This window comes from Salvia hispanica, chromosome 2, assembly GCF_029641045.1.
Source record: "Salvia hispanica isolate PSC_SH4W2 chromosome 2, Shi_PSC_v1, whole genome shotgun sequence".
Taxonomy (NCBI): domain Eukaryota; kingdom Viridiplantae; phylum Streptophyta; class Magnoliopsida; order Lamiales; family Lamiaceae; genus Salvia; species Salvia hispanica.
In genome coordinates this window covers 58,760,605-58,779,992 of record NC_142693.1, presented here as the reverse complement: position 1 = coordinate 58,779,992, position 19,388 = coordinate 58,760,605, and the positions used below count along the sequence as shown (strand labels likewise).

General features: G+C 35.0%; 2 protein-coding genes across 5 annotated transcripts; one reads left to right on the top strand and one right to left on the bottom strand.

The window, feature by feature from the left end:
• The first annotated feature begins 3,678 nt into the window (after window positions 1-3,678).
• On the top strand, window positions 3,679-10,215 carry LOC125201216 (uncharacterized). 2 transcript variants are annotated; one of them, XR_007172855.2, is made up of 9 exons: window positions 3,679-4,206; window positions 4,820-4,920; window positions 5,012-5,378; window positions 7,503-8,315; window positions 8,409-8,460; window positions 8,630-8,691; window positions 8,790-8,896; window positions 8,972-9,054; window positions 9,598-9,736. XR_007172855.2 is itself a non-coding variant. In XM_048099240.2 (9 exons), exons 1-9 carry the CDS (start codon window positions 4,084-4,086, stop codon window positions 9,898-9,900), a joined length of 2,016 nt encoding a protein of 671 aa, XP_047955197.2. In that variant the 5' UTR covers window positions 3,681-4,083; the 3' UTR covers window positions 9,901-10,215. The 2 variants fall into 2 exon arrangements, 1 of the variants encoding a protein (XP_047955197.2); XM_048099240.2 differs by having other exon boundaries at window positions 3,681-4,206; window positions 8,967-9,054; window positions 9,598-10,215.
• A 1,944-nt stretch (window positions 10,216-12,159) lies between these two features.
• LOC125201219 (E3 ubiquitin-protein ligase makorin-like) lies at window positions 12,160-19,102 on the bottom strand. Of its 3 annotated transcripts, XM_089065716.1 has the most exons (9): window positions 18,945-19,102; window positions 17,447-17,534; window positions 17,234-17,359; window positions 16,575-17,141; window positions 16,435-16,504; window positions 14,273-14,361; window positions 13,455-13,521; window positions 13,228-13,300; window positions 12,160-12,632 (listed from the first exon to the last, which is right to left on the bottom strand). In XM_089065716.1, the coding sequence occupies exons 2-7, from the start codon at window positions 17,470-17,472 to the stop codon at window positions 13,485-13,487; spliced, it is 915 nt and encodes a 304-aa protein (XP_088921842.1). In that variant the 5' UTR covers window positions 17,473-17,534; window positions 18,945-19,102; the 3' UTR covers window positions 12,160-12,632; window positions 13,228-13,300; window positions 13,455-13,484. The 3 variants fall into 3 exon arrangements, with proteins under 3 accessions (XP_088921842.1, XP_047955200.1, XP_047955199.1); XM_048099243.2 differs by having other exon boundaries at window positions 13,451-13,521; window positions 16,575-17,359; XM_048099242.2 differs by having other exon boundaries at window positions 16,575-17,359.
• Window positions 19,103-19,388: the final 286 nt, after the last annotated feature.

The following is a 19,388-nucleotide window of genomic DNA, read 5'->3' as shown; positions in this document are numbered from 1 at the left end:
GCGATGACAGAATAATGGCCTCATAGGGACGCGTATTCGACAAGTTGGTGACGGAAATACCCCTCGTGCTTTCTCTAAATGGCGCTAATGGGTAGGTTCTAGATCACTCTGACGTGGCAATTACGTCCATTTTGGGATATTTCCATGAAAATTAGTTTATGGAGTGTATTTTTTGTGATTCGTTCGCTTAAATTATTTATAATTCTATGAGTAAAGGTAAAGTGTGGTCATTAACATCTGATCGTTTTATTAATTTGATCCTTAACATTATCTTTTTGATTATTTGGTCCCTCACAAATAAACTCAAACTCGAATCGATCCCCACTTAACAAAACCGTCAAAAAATAGACGGTGATTGCAATTTGACTACACGATTTCTCATATTTCCCTGAAATTCACAATCTCACAAACACTCTCCATTCCACAATCGGCAACACCACAGTTTCATACCAACTGCAAATTCAAGGGAAGAGAAACAGAGGAGCACGGCCAAAAAGATAATGTTAAGGACCAAATTAATAAAACGACCATATGTTAGGGACCACATTTGGTCTTTACTCTAATTCTATTTATGATAAAATCTTGTACTACTTCCTCCGTCCCGATTAAGAATCACACTTTAACCGGAACACGAGTTTTAAGAAATGTAAAGAAAAATTGGTTGAAAAAGTTAGTGGAACGTGGATCCTTTTTTTTATATTGATTTTATAATAAAATCTGAGTGAATTAACTTAGTGGAATGTGAAACTTATTTACTATTCATGATAAAAATGAAGTGTGACTCTTAATTTGGGAACGAATCGAAATTGAAGTGTGACTCTTAATCGGGGACAGAGAGAGTATAATTTTTTATGTTTTTCATATTTGACTAATAAAATATCTTTAAATAAGACTATTTTTTATATAAATATTAAGTTCTACTATTATTTTCTGAAAAAAAATGTCTGGTCGTCGTATATAATTGCTAGCCAACTTGCCTCGTATTCATAGAGTTGGATTAGGGGGGCTCTATTAATTTATTATGGTAATAATAATTACTGGGTGGCTATTGAGGAAATACTATAAAATAAATTTGCATTTTAATGCATGTATTTTATTCAAATAAATGATAGCCGTTTACATTTAATACTTCAGCTGTCGAATTGGTTACCAATTATAGTATTGAAAAAAAATGTACATTTGACTCCCTTAATATACTAGGCGAATCAAATTTTTTATATTAATGTAATTATATTTGACAGAAGTATTAAACTTCATGCAATATGGATTGTGGTCCAATTTAGTGCTAGAGTGTTTGCCTAAGTATTGAAGTTGACCAAGTCGGCCAATACTCCCTCCGTGACTCCTCCCGGGTTTGGATCCGTGCTTTTGGGGGTCCAAGCACAGCAGGAGCTACTATATTATACATCAAATATTTTAATAATAAATTATATATTAAATATTGTATAACATAATAAATTTTAATTCGTAATTAAAATATTTGCAGTGTGATACAACATTTCTTGTTGTGCTTGAAGCCATAACAAAGGATCCAAATCCATCCGTCTCATATTAGGAGTCAGGTTGACTTTCTTCTTTATATTATTCTTTTTTTATTTTATTGTTTCTGTACTTTAACTATTTATTACTCTCTCTGTCTCATGTTACTTGAGACGTTTTTTTTCAGTACGAGATTTAAGAAAGTTGTGTTTACTGAGCGAAATAAAGTAGAAGAGATAATAAAGTAAGAGAGAGGGTTATATAAAAGAAAGAATAAAGTAAGTGTGATTATATATTTAAATGACTCAAGTAACGTTAGACAACCTAAAATGGAACACGACTCAAGTAACTTGGGACGGAGGGAGTATCATTTTTATAAAACGAGTGCAGAAAATCAACGAAACTCCTAATGTGGTAAGGAGGGAATATTATTTACTAGGAACATTATTAGTTTAGCTAAAACTGTACATGATTGACTGACATAAATTTGCCCCCTAATATCATGGAACTTTAAAAAAGTTGGATTTTCCCCACCAACTTTAAATTTGGCAAATAATATCACGAACTTTACTCGAGTTTGTTATTTTCTACCGGCGAGAAAATTACGGCGAAGAATATCATGATACAGATTTTTTTTGTAATTTCTCGACAACTTCGTGAGCTTCGAATTCTTCAAACTTCGAGGATAGTTTTTCTTGAAGTACACCATCCAAATTGTTTTCCAATCCATTAATATAGTCGGCATTTATTTGTTGGTGGAAAGTAACAAACTCGGATAAAGTTCGTAATATTATTTGCTAAATTAAAAGTTTTTGGGAAAAACTCAACTCTTAAAAATTTCTTAATATTAGGGGCCAATGTCCCTTTTTTTTATTTTATATTCCTTTACTTTCTTATTTCTTTTCTTCTTTTATTTAAATAATATCATTTTTAGCATGACCAAAAGACGTCGATTTGTATACTAACGAGACAATTAAGAAAAGCTGAAACTTTGTGATTTGATATTCAATTTCAAATTTCATGGAACTGACGTTTATTTGATCAAACTTCATGATTTAAATGACTTTCATAGGAGGTGTTCGGTTTGCAAGATTGTATCCCGAATTAAATATGTAGTGTGTTTGGTTTATGAGATTCAATTCCATAATTCAATCTTAGATGGATAATCATGGGATATTAGTACTCCCTCCGTCCCGGCTAAGATGACACATTGCTTAGCCGGCACGGGATTTTAAGAGTTATTGGTTAAATTGTTTAATTGGAGAGAGAGAAGGTGGGTGTAATTATAAAGTAGAGAGATAAAAAAAGATGGATATTTTAATAGGAGTGATAAAAAGTGGTTGAGTGTATTAATTGGAGAGAGAAAGTTATCAAAAAAGGAAATGTGTCATCTTAGTTGGGACAAACTAAAAAGGAAAACGTGTCATCTTGTGGCACGGATGGAGTAATAGTTAACCCCTATGACTAAAATAATATCACAACTCAATCCTAAATTGCATCTTGGTCTTATTTTATCTATCAAACCGAACACTACCATAGTATACTCCCTCCCTCCGTTTCACTATAGTTGAGGCGGAACTTTTGTGCATAGAGTCTAAGAAAGGGATGTTGGATGTGTTAAATAAATAGATAAAAAAGTAAGAGGGAGGAAAAAGGTAGAGAAAAAAAAATATAAAGTGAATAAAGTAGAGAGAATAAAGTAAGAGAGAGTAAAGTAGGAAAGATGAAAAAGTTACCCTATATGAAAATGACTCAACTATGAAAAAGCTTCCCGAAATGGTAAAATGATTCAACTATAGTGAAATGAAGGGAATATATATTTATCACCAGTTATGTCCTATGAGAATGAAAAAAGTGAAAATTAATAAAAGTATTGGTGAAATGATTTCTTTTAACTAATGAATTAATCTCACATTATCGATGGTGATAGAGAAAAGGATGAAAACCAAAATCAATATAAATATCAGTACATGATAAATTGAAGTTCAGGAAAATGGGAATAATTTAAACTGATCGATTATTTATTTTGATGGGTCACTTAATTAGAATATATGTATTGAACATTTTATATTTCAAATACTCAATAATGCATTTTATCAGCCGAGCCCTTGGGCCATTGGGCCCAAACCAATTTGACAAAATTAACTTCACTTATTTCTCTCTATTTACGTGATTTTACATAACTGCAAGGGAAATTAAATGTTCAGATAAAGTTGGTTATTTTTCATCTCGACACAGTTTGCAATTGCGTAGGGTTTCGTCCTTGTCATCACTACCCACAACTGCTCTTCATTCGCCGGAAACCATCGGACTGTGTATCTCCGCCGCCATGCCGCAACCACTTCTCTCCACAATTCCACGTTAATCAATATTGAAATTGGATTAATTTTTGTCTTTGTTTTCTGAAAATCAATTTCCCCAAATCAATTTCATTCAATACATTTATATACTCTATTTAAAACAAGTGGAGTAGTATATAATCTTCATTCTATTTCTATTAGGTTCACACTCCATAGACATTTCTTGATTTAGCGAAAATAGACAAATTAGCGAACTGGTATTAGGGTTTAGTGGCGAAGTTTTACGGAATTGGGGAGTGCAGTGATGGGGGGAGAGGATCAGACATTTAGGGCAGATTTCTCTAGTGAAGGAGTTTCTAGGCTTCGTGGCGTCGTCGAGGAGAAGCTCAAGGAGTTCATGGGTGATTACACCGATGACACTCTCGTGGTAGGAATTGAAGTTTATTGGATAATTTAATTGACTGTTGTTATCGGAACTATGCGTGTTTGGGGATTATAGATGCAAACTCTGTACTTGGCTTGTTTCTAATGGTTATTCGAATGGGTTGGATATTGGTAGGACAAAATGTGGTGCATTATGCATGAGAAGTCATTGATTACTCAATCTCGTGGTCAAACTGGTGCTTAATTGGAACTGTGTTTAGTCACTTATGGTGGTTATGTTTTCTTTCAGCTCTGGCTTGATTATCAATGTCATCTAGGTTCCGTTATTTTCTTTGAATAAAGGTGCATTTCTATTAATGGCCATTAGGGACTTCTTTCCTCGGCGCTATATGCAATTCTCGCATGCAATCTTGGCACTTTTTCCAGATTCTAGTTTCATTCATGACACAGCAATTTCTTTTACAATACCACTCATGGGCTTATGATCTCATTTTTGCGTTGTGACAACATATATACCATTACAAAATTTGAACTGTTGTGTTTTTTTAGTTTTTATGCTATTTGATTCTGATTGTGTCCACTCATACCCCCCTCTCTCGCTCTGTGTTTCTTTATTGCATATACATATTGCTGATCTCATATAATTTGTATTCCAGGAATATGTGATAGTCTTGCTAAAAAATGGTAGGAGTAAGGATGAAGCAAAGAATGAGCTGGATGTCTTTTTAGGAGATGACAGCGACTCTTTCATATCTTGGTAAGATTACTTCAGTTTGCATTTTATGATGATATGCATCTGTTATAACATTTGATAGTGCTTTCTAACCATTTGTGAACTTTTTTGCAAGGCTATGGGACCATCTGGGATCTAATTTGAGTTCATACGTCCAAGCACAAGAACTTCAACCCGGAGTTCCCAAAGCAGAACCTTCTGCGGGAGATCAGCCTGGGAAAACTGGATCTGATAAGATTGAATCTGTAGCTGATAAAGGGAACTACGTTGAAACATATGGGCACCATAAAAATCGGGAAAATAAAGGGCATGTAAAGGGTGATAATGACGAAGCCCCCCTTCCTCGAAAGTCCGTGGCCAAAAATGTAAATATCAGAGATGAAGATCAGCCTAGTGATTCTCAATCTAAACCACGTCGTTTTCTTCAGTCAACAATTCATAAAAAAAGAAGGCGAAATGATGAGGAACAACATCAAAGAAAGGTGACATTTTCATGCTTTTTGAACAATTTTAGTATGTACCTTTGCACTGGTAATGTTCTTGTGTCTTTGTATGTAAGATATTTCAAAGGGGTCTAGAGCATTATTTGGTTTTGCAGTTTTGCACTTCATTGCTCTTGCGGTCAGTTATAAAGTTGGTTTAGTGGACCTTAGATATATTGACCGTATTCCTCGGTCTGCACTCTTCATATTTTGCCTCCCCCTCTGCTATCTATTTGTACATATTTTATTTGGTATCTGCATATTTCACCATCTGGTATGCACCTGAGAAGTAAATCCCTTGAAGGAAAAGAAAGTAATTTAAATAAAACATTAGTCAATGATACATCTGTGTTATGTTGCTTGAGACTGTTTGTACAACCTGTGACATTGTATCTGTGATTCTGTTGTACAATCAGCGTTGTGTATTTTCTGATACTATACAAACAATCAAAATAGTTCTCTTTTTATTTTAGGGAATAAAGGAAGATGAATGCTGTTGGTGAGCATTAATGTATCACTGAATATAAACACTCAAATGAATCCTTTCTAAAGAGTTGTGTGCAATCTAAGAATAGTGTGTAGTTTTCTCTCTTTCTTGTCTACATCAAGTACCTTGGCTTCGCAATATAACTAATTTATGTAGTACCTTTACATTTATTGAATTTCGAGGACTCTAGTGATGAAAAGAGCATGCGCACATCATGGGATGTATCACTATGGTTCATTAATACCAGACTTACTCTTGGTTTCTTCTGAATCCTGTGAACTTTGATGTCTTAGGGTAAGTACTCTCTGCATCTATCTCCCAATTTTATCATGTACCTCGTTCTGGGCAAATGAGCTGTACTAGTTCCGTTCTAATCCCTTACCCTGCCTTTCGAGTGGGCTTTCTTCAGTAGTGAACAATGTTACCAATTGGTGGTTATGGTGGGTGCCGGTGGCAGTTTTTTAGGATTCTGCCACCACCACCCAGTGGCCTGGTGGTTTTGATGTAGTAGTTATGATGTGGCGCCCGCATATCCTAATTCTTTTTATTAATAATTGACCCAAGAGGACCTTATTGAGAAGTTATGGATGAGTTCTTTATCCCAAGATTCATAGCTTCTCTTCACACTTTCCCAGTCTTAATCCTTTTAATTTCTCGTCACTTCTCTCTCTGTTCTTCACTGACGCCCACTGCAACATCGGGTGACCACATGCTGCATCAGTTCTTTTTTGTTATTTTTTTTTGCGCAGGTGCACACAGTGTGAGCTTTTTGTTTACAAATTATGTGGTATTTCATGTCTTCTTGTAATTAATTATACTTCAGGTAAAATAAAGAAATTATCTATTTATGTATTTTGGTCTATGACTTTGTGGCTCAATATTGTGTTAGAACTTAAGTTATGCTCCCTCCGTCCATGAAAAATAGTCTCATTTTTCCATTTTGGGGTGTCAATGAAAAATTCTAATGTCACAAATGGAGACTTTCTCATACTTCATCCACTTTTTCTCCTCCTATCTCTTACTTTATCAATTTCTCATTAAACCCGTGGGTCCAACTGTCCAACAAGGGGCCTAATTTTCAAGGACGGACGGAGTATAGTGTTAAATTTAATTTATCAATTTCCGTACTTTTAACATCTTGATCCTTAAACTTGTAAAATATTTAACATTTACGCTGCATGCATCCACCCTTGATGAATTTGGTAGCGAACATTCTTCTCTAGAATCCATTACTTTGTCATTTGTGCAATGAGCTTCTTGGCTGAATTTGACAACCCAGTTGCCTTAGGAACCAGACACGGCCCTTTACAAAGTAAGGTGTACCTTCTATCATTTGGGCTATAATTATCTGTAATTTAGTATCTTCGTAGTAGATAAGACTTCATTGAGCCTGACAGAAGTAATTCCCAGCTTAAGAAAAACTATCTAAAAGCTGACATTAACAACTGTCTTGGAGCCATAATCTTCTACGATTCTCTTTTAGGAAAAGATGGGTCGCATGTGGAGAAGAAACTCATTTTTATTGTTGCTTTGATATAGAAACTGGTCTTTGTGTGTTCCTTGATCTTTTATCTTGAAAAGATTTTAAGTCCCTGTGGTGCTTTTCACTTCACTTATTTGTTGCTTCAAATTGGCAGAGAGAAGTGTCCCATTCAACTGTTAGTGCCCCAAAAAGACTACTGCAATTTGCTGTACGTGATGCTGTTGCTACTTCTAGGCCACCAAATGCAACAGCAGAGCCTTCACTCAAACGTCTACGCTCTGTGATTTCAACAACGGAGTCATATGCAGAAGCACGCCCTCAGAGGATTCGTCACGCTTCTATGTCTGTGGCTATTAAAGCTATGGCTGAAGCGGTGAAGGATGTCACTAAAGTTAGGCCTTCCCGTAATGTGTTTGATAGGCTTGGTAATGCTATGAATGGCCCAAACACTAGCAGTCACCGCGAATATGGAGGTGTTGCTGAAGATGCTGTTGATGGAGATTTTAATGTTGAGATGGAGAGTCTTCACTCTTATTACCCACGAGATGATATCAGCATGCTACATGAAGGGAACATGTCATCTTTTCAAGAAGTCCTGGATATTGATCGGGGATATGGCAGAGAAAATTATGATGAAAGGGGACGGGAAGGCACAGATATTTATCCATCAGGATCATCTAGTGGGAAATGGGTAGAGAGCTCCTTGAAGTTTCAATATGGTGCTGCTGATCACGATGATGGAACAGCATACAGATCACGTAAAGATATTATTCAACCTGCGGCAGTGCATAGTGCAATCCTCACGAATTCTTCTTCTGTAAGCATGAAAATGAGAAGACCTCAATATCAGGAAGAAATAGAGGCAACTGAGATGGATGATCATGAAAGAATGAGAGGTGCTGATACAAACTCTGAAGTGTGGTTGATGAAAACAAACAACAATCATACAGTGCCTTTTAATGGAAATGTAAGAAATTTAACTAAATATGTGCAATTTAATGGAAATGTAAGGAATTTTGTTTTGTTATTAACCTGTTTCCTCTGACTTGCTTTCTAACAGGCAAAGCCAGATGCTACTGTGCTCGAGTCTGAAAGGAGTCAGGAACCAAGTGGTGAGCCTTCTATCGTTCCTTCCGTTACATTTTTCACTCTATATCTTTTCTCTAGTTCAGTGGTATTCTTGGTCATAGATGATATATCTCTTCCGATGCATTACCAACTTGAAAAGAATTGCATCTTTTTCATGCTATTGTCCTCTATCTTAATCCTTAGTGTATGCAGGTTTACGTAACACTGGTCCCCCAGCCGAAGACGCTGATTCCCGTACCATCTTTGTTAGCAATGTAACTCCTTCATATTAAGCCCCAAATTTTCTTTTTGGTGGGTTCTGTCATTACATTTTTTTCTAATTTCCTCCTTTTTTGTGACCAACACCTTGTAGGTTCATTTTGCTGCCACAAAGGATAGCCTTTCAAAACATTTCAACAAGTTTGGAGAAGTCTTGAAAGTTATCATCTTAACTGATCCAGCTACTGGGCAACCAAAAGGGTAAGGTGTTTCTGATGCTTAATTCCCTTAATTCAGTTTATTGTATTTCTAAGTAGTTATCCTTATTCAGATCAGCATATATAGAATTTATGAGTAAAGAAGCAGCTGAGCTTGCTTTGTCTTTGGACGGCACATCCTTTTTGTCACGCATTTTGAAGGTATGTAATTAAGAATGATACAAGTTTTAGATGAATGACTTGCATAATGGTTTTTTGAAGCTGGGATCAGCTTCTTGCATGGATTTTTGATTGTGTGGTATGCCACTAAATGCTTAGTTGACTTATTTTACTTGAAGCCTAACCTTACAAATATTCCTAATATGCCACTTAAGTTGTTTGCTGAGGGCCTAAAAAGAGTGTGATGGGTATGTAGATGCGCATAGGTTTGCTACTTTACTTGAAAAATGTTTTCACAGTTAGTTTGAACATAAAGTCGTAAACATGGACTAATAACACACATAAGAACATTTTTTATGTCTTTATATGTTATTTTAAAGATTATGTAAATAAACATGTATGCACATTACACTGATATTCATAACATTAATGTACAATGTAAAGAAGCATGATTTGAAGTTGATTGTGTTACAACTATTTCCCTAATGTCTGATAATGATGTCAATTGTCACTGACTTATAGAGATTTGAGATACATTATCTGGAAGAGTTACTATTTTGAACTTACACTTTATCTTATCTTTAGATTGTAAAGAAAACCTCTGCTCAACCTGATGTTGCATCTGCTATGACATGGCCTCGCGTTGCACGGGCATCTCCTTTTGTTGTTCCAAGATATGGCAGAGCTCCTTTCGCTAGAGGTATGCAATACAGGGGTGGTCGTGTACCTATGATGCTGGGTGCAAGGAGTTTCCAGTGGAAGCGAGGGTCTGACTCAACTGTGACCGAGACTTTAGGCCAGGCATCCAACAGCATGATTTTATCACCAACTACACGTAGTCTCACATATGTCAGAGCAGATGCAAAAACAAATGTGAGTTCAGGTTAAATTGTTTATAATTCAGCGCCGTGCAGGGATATTTTGAACACCGGCATTGTTTTTGCTTGGTCGACATGATCAGCCAAGTGCAGAGATGCATGAGTTGAGGAATAATATCCGCTTTACATTATTATTACAGTGAAGATTTGGGTGATTCTGGGCGTTACGGGAACAGAACGACCTGATTTTGTGAATATTATGGACTGAATGCAGCCTAGACATTATGCCCTCAGAATGTTTTTGGTTTTGCACTTAACCTTTTATCATCAATTGAATACGAATTGAAAAATGAAAAATTAAAATAAATGAAAAATGTTTGCCGAATATCTGCTATCACTTTCTACAATTGTGTTCTTTTCGTAATATTTTCTCTTATAACTGATTTTATTGTTAAATGGTTAAATTCGTTACTTGTAGACGTAGTTGAATTAGTTGTCTAATTGTGACAATAAATAAATAAATCTCTCATAGCTAGAATCTCATGTTCATTAATTTTTTTTTCGTTCTTATTCTTCTCGCCGTCTTCGACACCATTTTCGAAATTGTGCAATTATATAAACCCCTTAAACAGGATTGTATCATATTCATATGCCAATCACATATGGTGATGTAAATAGGTAGGTAAGATCTCCCATCATATATAACATAAAATGAAATTATCAAAATGGAGAGAAAATTACAATTATGAATCCATATATTAACCTCTAATGCATGTAGAGGGTAAAATAGGATATTAACGCAGTCGCGACAGCAGGCAACGCAGCAACAGCAACAGCAACAGCATTGCTGCTAAATATGACTGGGGCGGGAGCTGGCGTGTCTGTGACTGTGGAAGCAGCAGCTGCTGCGGCAGCGCTCATGGCTGAGGCGGCAATGAGGAGGCTGCCACAAACGATTTTCTTCATCGTCATTTTTGTCGATGAAGAAAAGCTGCTGCCTAGCTCTCCTCATCGAATGATATTCCATTTTTATAGTGGTTTCTGATTCTAACTTAATATTGGCAACATCTACCATTAGTTAATTTGAATGTTTTCATGCGATGCTCCTTTCATATCGGCTAATCTCATTTAATTAGGGGTCACAATTTGTTTTTGAACTTCATGTTTATAATAGAATAAGGGGTGAGTGAAATTGTATTTAAATTTACTATAGTTGCGTTGTTTTATTTAATTTTTCTCATATTTGATGAAATCTCGGTTTTGCTTTATGAAAGAAACTATACAATTACGTTGAAGAAATGGAAGTTGAAATTTGCTAACATCACATTATATGTTAAATAATTGATTTAATATGATAAAATATTTTTTTCCAAAATCAACTACGTCTTCTTGGATTGACTTCTAAACGAATTTGATGTAACAAATCAGATATGAATGCTGCAAGTTCAGAAATATTGTGGTTCTTTTCCTGTTTCTTGAATGGCACGAATCAGGTCCTATTTTATTAATATTCATTTATTCGATTATATTTTAAAATAAAACTTTTACTAGGCTAAGTTTGTAGATTTGGCACCCAGAAAAATATGTAAATACTAATTTGCATATTATACTACTCTATCAATATTACTCCATTGAGCAACTCAACTACTAATAGTTATGCTAATTTGCTAACAGTTTTATTAGATCAAATAAGGTCAAATTTATAGGCTAGCTAAAACTCCATTAAATTTAAGAAATTCTGAATAAAACTCTTTTGTTATGTTTGTCTGATTCAATTTTTAAGAACCGATTAATTATCCAATTGGATTAAAAAACATTCGAGTATTATTTTCCGTTTTGCATGGTGAATCGTTTGTTAACCAATCGAGCTTAGAGCTTAGAGCATTACGATGCAAGAAAATGGTTTCATTCTAGGGGACGAGAGACCGTATCGCAAGTATCCCATCCCCCCATATGTTCCTTGGACGAGTGGTTGGAAGGGGGGATCCTTTCTATTTGATTCATTTTAATTATTGATGTTTATCAAATATTAAAACAATAAATACGAAATTGAACAAAGTTGATTATATCTAGAGAGAGAATTTATACTCAGAAGAATGAGTTGTGATAAAATGAAGCGCAATATTGTATTATTTGTATATGAAATTGAAATAAATAAAAAATAAAAAAATTCAGGACGACTCTCGCTTGGTGCGCAATAGGCGTTGTCCCGACCGCCGTCCCGCACGGCAATGAGACGTCTCCCTATTGTGAGTGCTCTTGACAAAATTCGATCAAAAAAAAAGAAGCAAACACACCTGAAGGAGGATATCACATTTGCTACGCCAACTTTTATCACCACAATGCTAAACAATTAGCTTCTTTAAAATGCCAAACACACTTAATTTACAAAGTCTATAGATAAATCTGGGGGACATAAGTTATTTAAAAACCTCACAGCCCCATCAAAAAATGTCTTACAATTAACATGGTACTGCATTTTTACCACCTGTAACAACACCCCCAGTCATGTGCTATAAAAGATTGCAACTTCGGCGCAATCTCAATGTCATCGACAACAATGAATGTTTATTTTCAACCAGGTGTCCAGGTCTATAGAGTGCCGATATTGCATGGCATTCGTCATCTTGGTGACATGTTATGGGAAAATCACCTCTAAACCACACAATTACTACTACCCCACACATCGATGTAAATTTCATAGATTATTTCAGTCTTCGATACACATTCAAAATTCGGTATATGCCAACGAATCTCTGAACCTGGAACTGGATGCTGCATTTGAGGGGAAAACTATTATATCTGAAACCACCAAGAAGGAAGAATAGTTTGTTTTCAGCATCAGAAAATGGAAGAACTTGCAACTGAAAATTGGTTCTATTACTTAAAAGAAATAATTACTTGAATGTATTAAATCCACAAAAGATAATCCAAGGCGGTGATGAATTTATATACGAGTATTTTCCCCCAAAAAAAGTATCAAGGATCTCAAGTTTTATTACCGGGTATCTTAATCTTTTTTATAAAAGCCATATCTTCACATTCAGGCCCCTCACCGCTCATCCATCCTCTCATTAACTTTTAGTTTCAATAAGTATTTGTCGTGCCTTTGGCACTTCTGTTTGATACTCTGTATCTTTCTCTCACACACACATGGGCAGTAAGAACTTATTTTTCTTATAAACTCAAAATGAAGCATAAATAACATAATTAATATCTTTAGCCACCATCAGCGTGAACAGACTAAAGTAACATCCTACTACTTTGTACTATCATAAAGAATTGTATATTTCTCTCAGAGCGAGTAAGCTCAGATAGAATCTGCTGAGTAGAAATCTTATCTGAAAATTAAGTTCTCTCAAACATCCACACCAAATAAGAGTTTAGATCTACATACCTTAATAAAAGCACTCTTACTCCATCAACTTAGTAGTTTTAAGCTGGATGCATGAGAGAATGATACAAAAAACCTGGGTTGTACAAGTTTATATATTACTAAAACTGAAGCAATATGCAAAAAACAATAAACTGAATTGGATTTAATAGAAATATCAAGAAACACAAATAACGCATAAGTCCAGTTACAAACAACATGTAAGGGGTTGAGGATAGAAGGATACCAACCCGGGCACTCTAGATCTCTCAAAGCATTGGTCATCTTAGCCGCATATTACTAAGAAAATCGGAGAGCCTAAAAGTACATGCAATGCAGCAAAACATAAGATGTCAATGAGTGGATAAATGGAGAAATATATTGATGAAATTGGTAACAAAGGAAGACATAGTATTGGATGAAATCAGGAATTTGAAGGAATCATAGAAACATGATTTATAATGTTTGGTGCGTTCAAGGAATGAAAGAATTGAGTAATAGTTTTTGTCTCAATATTGATAATTAAAAATATAGTTGATATTTATCAAGATTAAATTATTTTTTAGCATGACCTTTTAGATAACCTTTTCATTTGATATTATTATCTATTGGTTTATAAGTATTCAATAATTTGCACTTGACACTTTACAAGGATACATATCTAAGGATGATAGAATATATTAGACGAATAATTTTTCTATTTTTAAGAAGCTGTTTTTGGTTGATTAAATTTATTTTATAAAAAAAAGTTAAAAATCACATTAGTTAATATCAAATTTATCTTAGTGATAACCATGTTCCCACAAAACACAATATAATTAAAAATACATGCAGATTATGAAAACAGTGTTGATATCAAAAGTTTATATTCATTCCTCTTACAAGAATACATAATACTATCATGGAAGGAAAAAATAGCTAATCTCATGCTTTTGGGAATGGGAATTCTTTCATAAGATGGCTTTTCAGAATGTCATTATATCAAGCATGAGACTAGAAATGAATGTAGAACAGTCATTCCATTCCTACGACGAAAAATAGGCAAAAATCAGGACAAGAAAAGGATTACCTAACATTTTTGGCAATAACTATATTTCCATCTTCCGCTCCAAGATGGCGAAGGGAAACTTCCTCAAGACGACCATCACGATATGCATGCTGTAAAGCAGAATACTTACTATTTATTAGATATAAACATATCCCCTCATCGTGTAAACTCAAAGTAGCAGTGAAGGGTAACTAATGTTACAATGTTAAATTCATCCTGTCTACACGAACCTACACCTTGCCTCAATCTCACACTCATGTTTTTTTAAAAGCAGTGCCTCCTCACACCCAGTCAAATTTCCTAAATAATTTGGAAAGGAAAAACATTCTCATCTAATATCACATCAGCAGTAGAGCACCATTTCTTTTTCAAAGTACCATCTTGTTTGGTACTTCACAACGTGGATTGAATTTTTTTTTCAGGAACTATTTAAACAAGGAACTCATTGTATCATACCAATTTGGTATATACTTAATCATATACCAATCTCAAGAGTCCAGTATCACTAGCCCTAATTCATAATCTTGGATGGCATAGGAAATTCTATCAACACTTTGAACCCAACTTTTCCAGCTTCATGATTTAAGGAATATCAACATTTTAACTATTTGTATCACTTTATTCACATCAGCATCAACATCTTGCAGCATAGGTGACAATGGCAGCATCCATATGATTATGTTCTCCAAATGCTCATTATTACCAATATCAAGTTCTTTAATTTGTATTGAAATGGGAGGAATCTAGAATTTCTCCAAGAAAATTTATCAGCCATGCATATTGATGTAGTCACTTCCCTTAATTTTTGACTAACCTTTTTGCAATTCAACAAAAGGAGCATTTTAGAGTACTCCAAAGCACCAGAAAGTGGATATATTAATTAGAATTACCCAAATAATCCAAGAATGACTAAATTAGAACTGCAGTAAGAATAGAGTAGTAGTGTAATAATGGTTGGATTTGGAAAAGTTAGGAGTTCCCATTGTCAAAATCCATCAGCACCCAGCAGAATACATAATTTATGTGCTCTACATCAAATAAGTCATTTGGGCAATAATTATAGTTGGCGTTCTGAATTTTCTGGCACCAGTTGGATGCTCCTCCAGCAGCAATAGTGTGCTTAGTTTCGTCGAGCCCCTCTCATATAACAGGTTTTTTTTGGTGGTGGTGTGTTAAGACCATAGTACAAAACTTTTAGACTTAATGATGTCAAAAGTCCAAATTTTATCATCAAGTTGAACAAGGAACACAAGAAATGATCATGTTGCAAAACTCTTCATGCTCAAAATGATCGAAAATTAAAAAGACAACATGTAAACGCACATGGCACAACCAAGGGTGCACTCACTACACTGCATCAAAGTGGCCACAAAAAAGAACGCATTGAGTACATTTCATATCAACAACTCCTAAAGAAACATCGAACATTTTGCTAAATTATAGTGTTTCATATTTAAAATAAAGTTATACTTCAATAATTACAGTAGGACACATATACTTGTGCACAACAGCATAGAGAAACAATCATCTCTTTTTCAATACATGGAAAAAGTTCAGTCTGAACTGGTCTCAAGATAGCAACATATGCTATGAAACATGTGACAATGGGGAAGAGCAAAAGTCTATATAACTGTACTAAACACTCTTCAAAATGAAGGATTAGAAGAAGTTGGAGGAAAGTCGAGATGCAAAAATTGTATATTCCTGTCGCGTTGAAACAAGTATGCAATGAAGATGAAAAAACAATTATGCTATAATGTGATAGTAAGCTGTGTGAGTGTCTGTAAGTAGTAAGCAAAAAGAAATTTGATTGACATCTACAGTAGCAAAGATGCCAAAATCAATTCTCTGTATTTTCAAAAGAAAATCAGGGTACTTTTTTCCACTCTTAAAATTATGGCACCATTAAACCAACTTCCTGTAGCAAAATTATCTTAACCCCTAAAGCAACTATAGTAGTACTAACGAAATTTTCATAACTGATCTGTTAAAACACAAAACTACCCACAATATCTCTCGCTCTCAGGAAAGTTTAAGTTGGAAACTTATGCTAGAAGGCTAGTGACACACAGGTGAGTTTGCAAAAAGATAGTATACAAATCCAATTTGTAAGAAAGTTTCATCAATGCAGCAGACTTTCTGCATACCTTTTTTATTAATGGAGTAGGAGAAAATGCACGCACCTTATAAAAACAACTGGTGCCAAATGGGCAGGTCCCGTTCCCAAAGTCAAAGTGCTTGCAATCAATAGATCTGAAAGATGCTTCTTTTCAGTGTGAGGAATAGAAGAAAGCAGTAAAGCAAAGAGGGAGCTGCGCTGTACCTCAGCTTGGACTTGTAACTGTCAACAATTTCTTGCTTATCATCTTTTGAGGAATACCAAATGACACTAGGAATCACAAAGTATGAAAGCTTCCGACATATAGGGCAGGATCTTAATGCAGAATTAGCATCCATGCCAGATGATCGTGAAGTACTACGCCAATTCCTAATGCATGCTATACAAAATGGATGATCACACTCTGACAATATTCCAAATTTACGTTCAGCTACCGAAGGTTTTGAGAGGATCTTCTCAAGACAAACACTGCATTCTATTTCTTGACTATGTGTTAATGCTTCTAAATGTTTTTGCCTTTTTTCACATGTGTTCAAGTGTTCTTCTCTTTCTTGAGGCCTAAAAGGATGCAAGCAATGCTTCCCACAGGTAGGACAAAGATCCCCATGAACTCTAGGGCAACTCACACCATGTGGACAATCCCCGGCAGCAGCAAAAGAGCATATTGGTTGGTCAGCAGGATCTACATCCCTAAAGTCTGCCAAATCATCATCGCCTTGTAGAGTTACTAGATTATCACAATTCCCAGAATTCTCTCCCCATGCTGGTATACTAGGAGGATGAAGTGGAAAGTTATAAGATGACTGTTCAACACTAACACCAGTAAAAGCAGTGGAACCTAATGTCACAGCTCTAGTAGAAACCTCCTTGGCTGAAGAAAGCTCAACTGATGAGGATAAAGCCGGCGACTGTAACCGAGAAACTTTGATGTGATCATATCTACATCGAGTGCCATAAGCACAAACTCCTTTCTGGTAGAACGTACATATCTACAGTAATATGCGCATCCAAAATTAATTAAGTCATATAAAAATATTAAAATGGTCAATACTTCTAGCAGGTTAACAGAGACTCACATTATTAGGTGGGGCCTTCCAATCATGTGAATACTCACAGTGTTCCCCTTTTAGACATGCACCATTAGCAAAGAATTTGCAGAGAACCCTGAAGGAATAAAAATCATCATAAAGTTTTATTAACACAGTAATGGCTAAAGTCTACGACCACCAAGACGAAACTAGAACCTTATTATTAAGACACAGAGCCCTGAAGGAATAATAAATCACCAACAATCAGTTTAAAGAAGTGCTCTGTCAAGTGATGCAAAGGCTCCAAGATAAGTAAGTCCCGTTTAACAAAATAAACTTGATGCCAAGATGCATTAAAGGGTTTAGCATAAAGGTAAAGTTTCATGACTGCATGTGACTAACCACTCCATTAAGCATTCCAATGAAATCAAATTTCCAAAGGAAGATGACGATGTGTGTCATTTCTCAGTCCAATAAGGTGTTTGTAACTTCCTTCCTTATGATTGATAAAAGTTTTGTATTCGTTCTCTTTATTCTCAAGACAATAAAAGGAGAAGCGGATAATGAGCTAAATTATGGAAGTGATAACAAAAATTGTGCTATCTTGAAATCAATCATTAAGTAAGAGCAATAGTCCTAGCCAAAGTCCAGTAGAAGTTCAAGCAACTACCTCATTGATACAAGGGGAGGGAAATGCAAATATTCAACCTAGTTGAACCAAGTTCAGCTCTGAAAGCTTTATGTATCCATGAAAAGAGGACAAATGCCGTGACAAAGGCTTATCTAAGTCTACAACTATGCCCTTGAAGACAGAAGTATATATAAATAAACCAAAACCGAAGCATAAGGTCTTTACTACATTAGATATCTCATAACTTTTGTGGGTCTACTTCAGCAAAGACTTGGGACATTGTACACTCTAAAATGGAAAAAAGGTACATGGAAAATACCATACTAACTACCTCCATACAAACTTATTGATAAGGAAACTCATATAGCATATAAGGGAACAACTCAACTTTCAATTGCAACTTATAATTTTTCATAGCATGTATACAACTACTATATGCTGGAAAATATGCTCAGATCATATTCCGAAAGATCAGAACAGCAGGCTACTTTCAGTTGACAATCAATCAGCACACAGTGCATAATTTACAATCGAGTCTAACAAAAAAACCTTGTCCGGCTTGGATCAATCCTATTCCAATTTACATTATAGACCAATCAAACCTTTAAGAAATAAGCTCATGATATATGTATACTGAATAACTTTGGTTGACGAAGTAAATTTATTGCTGTTCTACTAATTTAATTAATTTTTTCCTTTTCTTTAAATTTATCTACCTTCCACTCAACCTAATTGGTATGAACGAATCCAAATTCAAGAAATCAATGAAGAGAACATCCAAATAGTTTCTATACAATCGGCGTAGGTGTAATTTATGGAAAAATATCAATTGGATAAAAAATCATTAGAAAATCAGAAGAAATAGGAGTAATTAATAATTCCAGATAATAGGATACGGTTTCAATATCTGCTCACCGTTTAGACATGCTGCTGCAAATCCTTTACAAATCTACGAAATTTTGTACGATAACGATGAGAACTTTTACTCGGTGAAGAAAAATTCGGCGATTCCGGAGTGAATTTAGGGATTTTGGCGGTTCGGATGTTGGGTGAGATGGTTGCCGCTATGGTCCTCCAAATTTAAGATTATATCTCCAAGGCCCCAAAACGTGCTAATATTTTATTTTGGGGAGAAAATCTGGAATAAATTACTAGTGGTGTTCGGTTTATTAGAAAAAATACTATTACTATTAAATATAATTTTGGATTAAGTTATGAAACTATTTTAGTCCTATAGGATTAATTATAATTAATTATTCCTTGATTATTGAACTGTAAGATTAAATCTCAAGAACCTAACACACAACATATTTAATATCGGGATACAATCTTGCTAAACAAATACCCGTAGAGTATTAT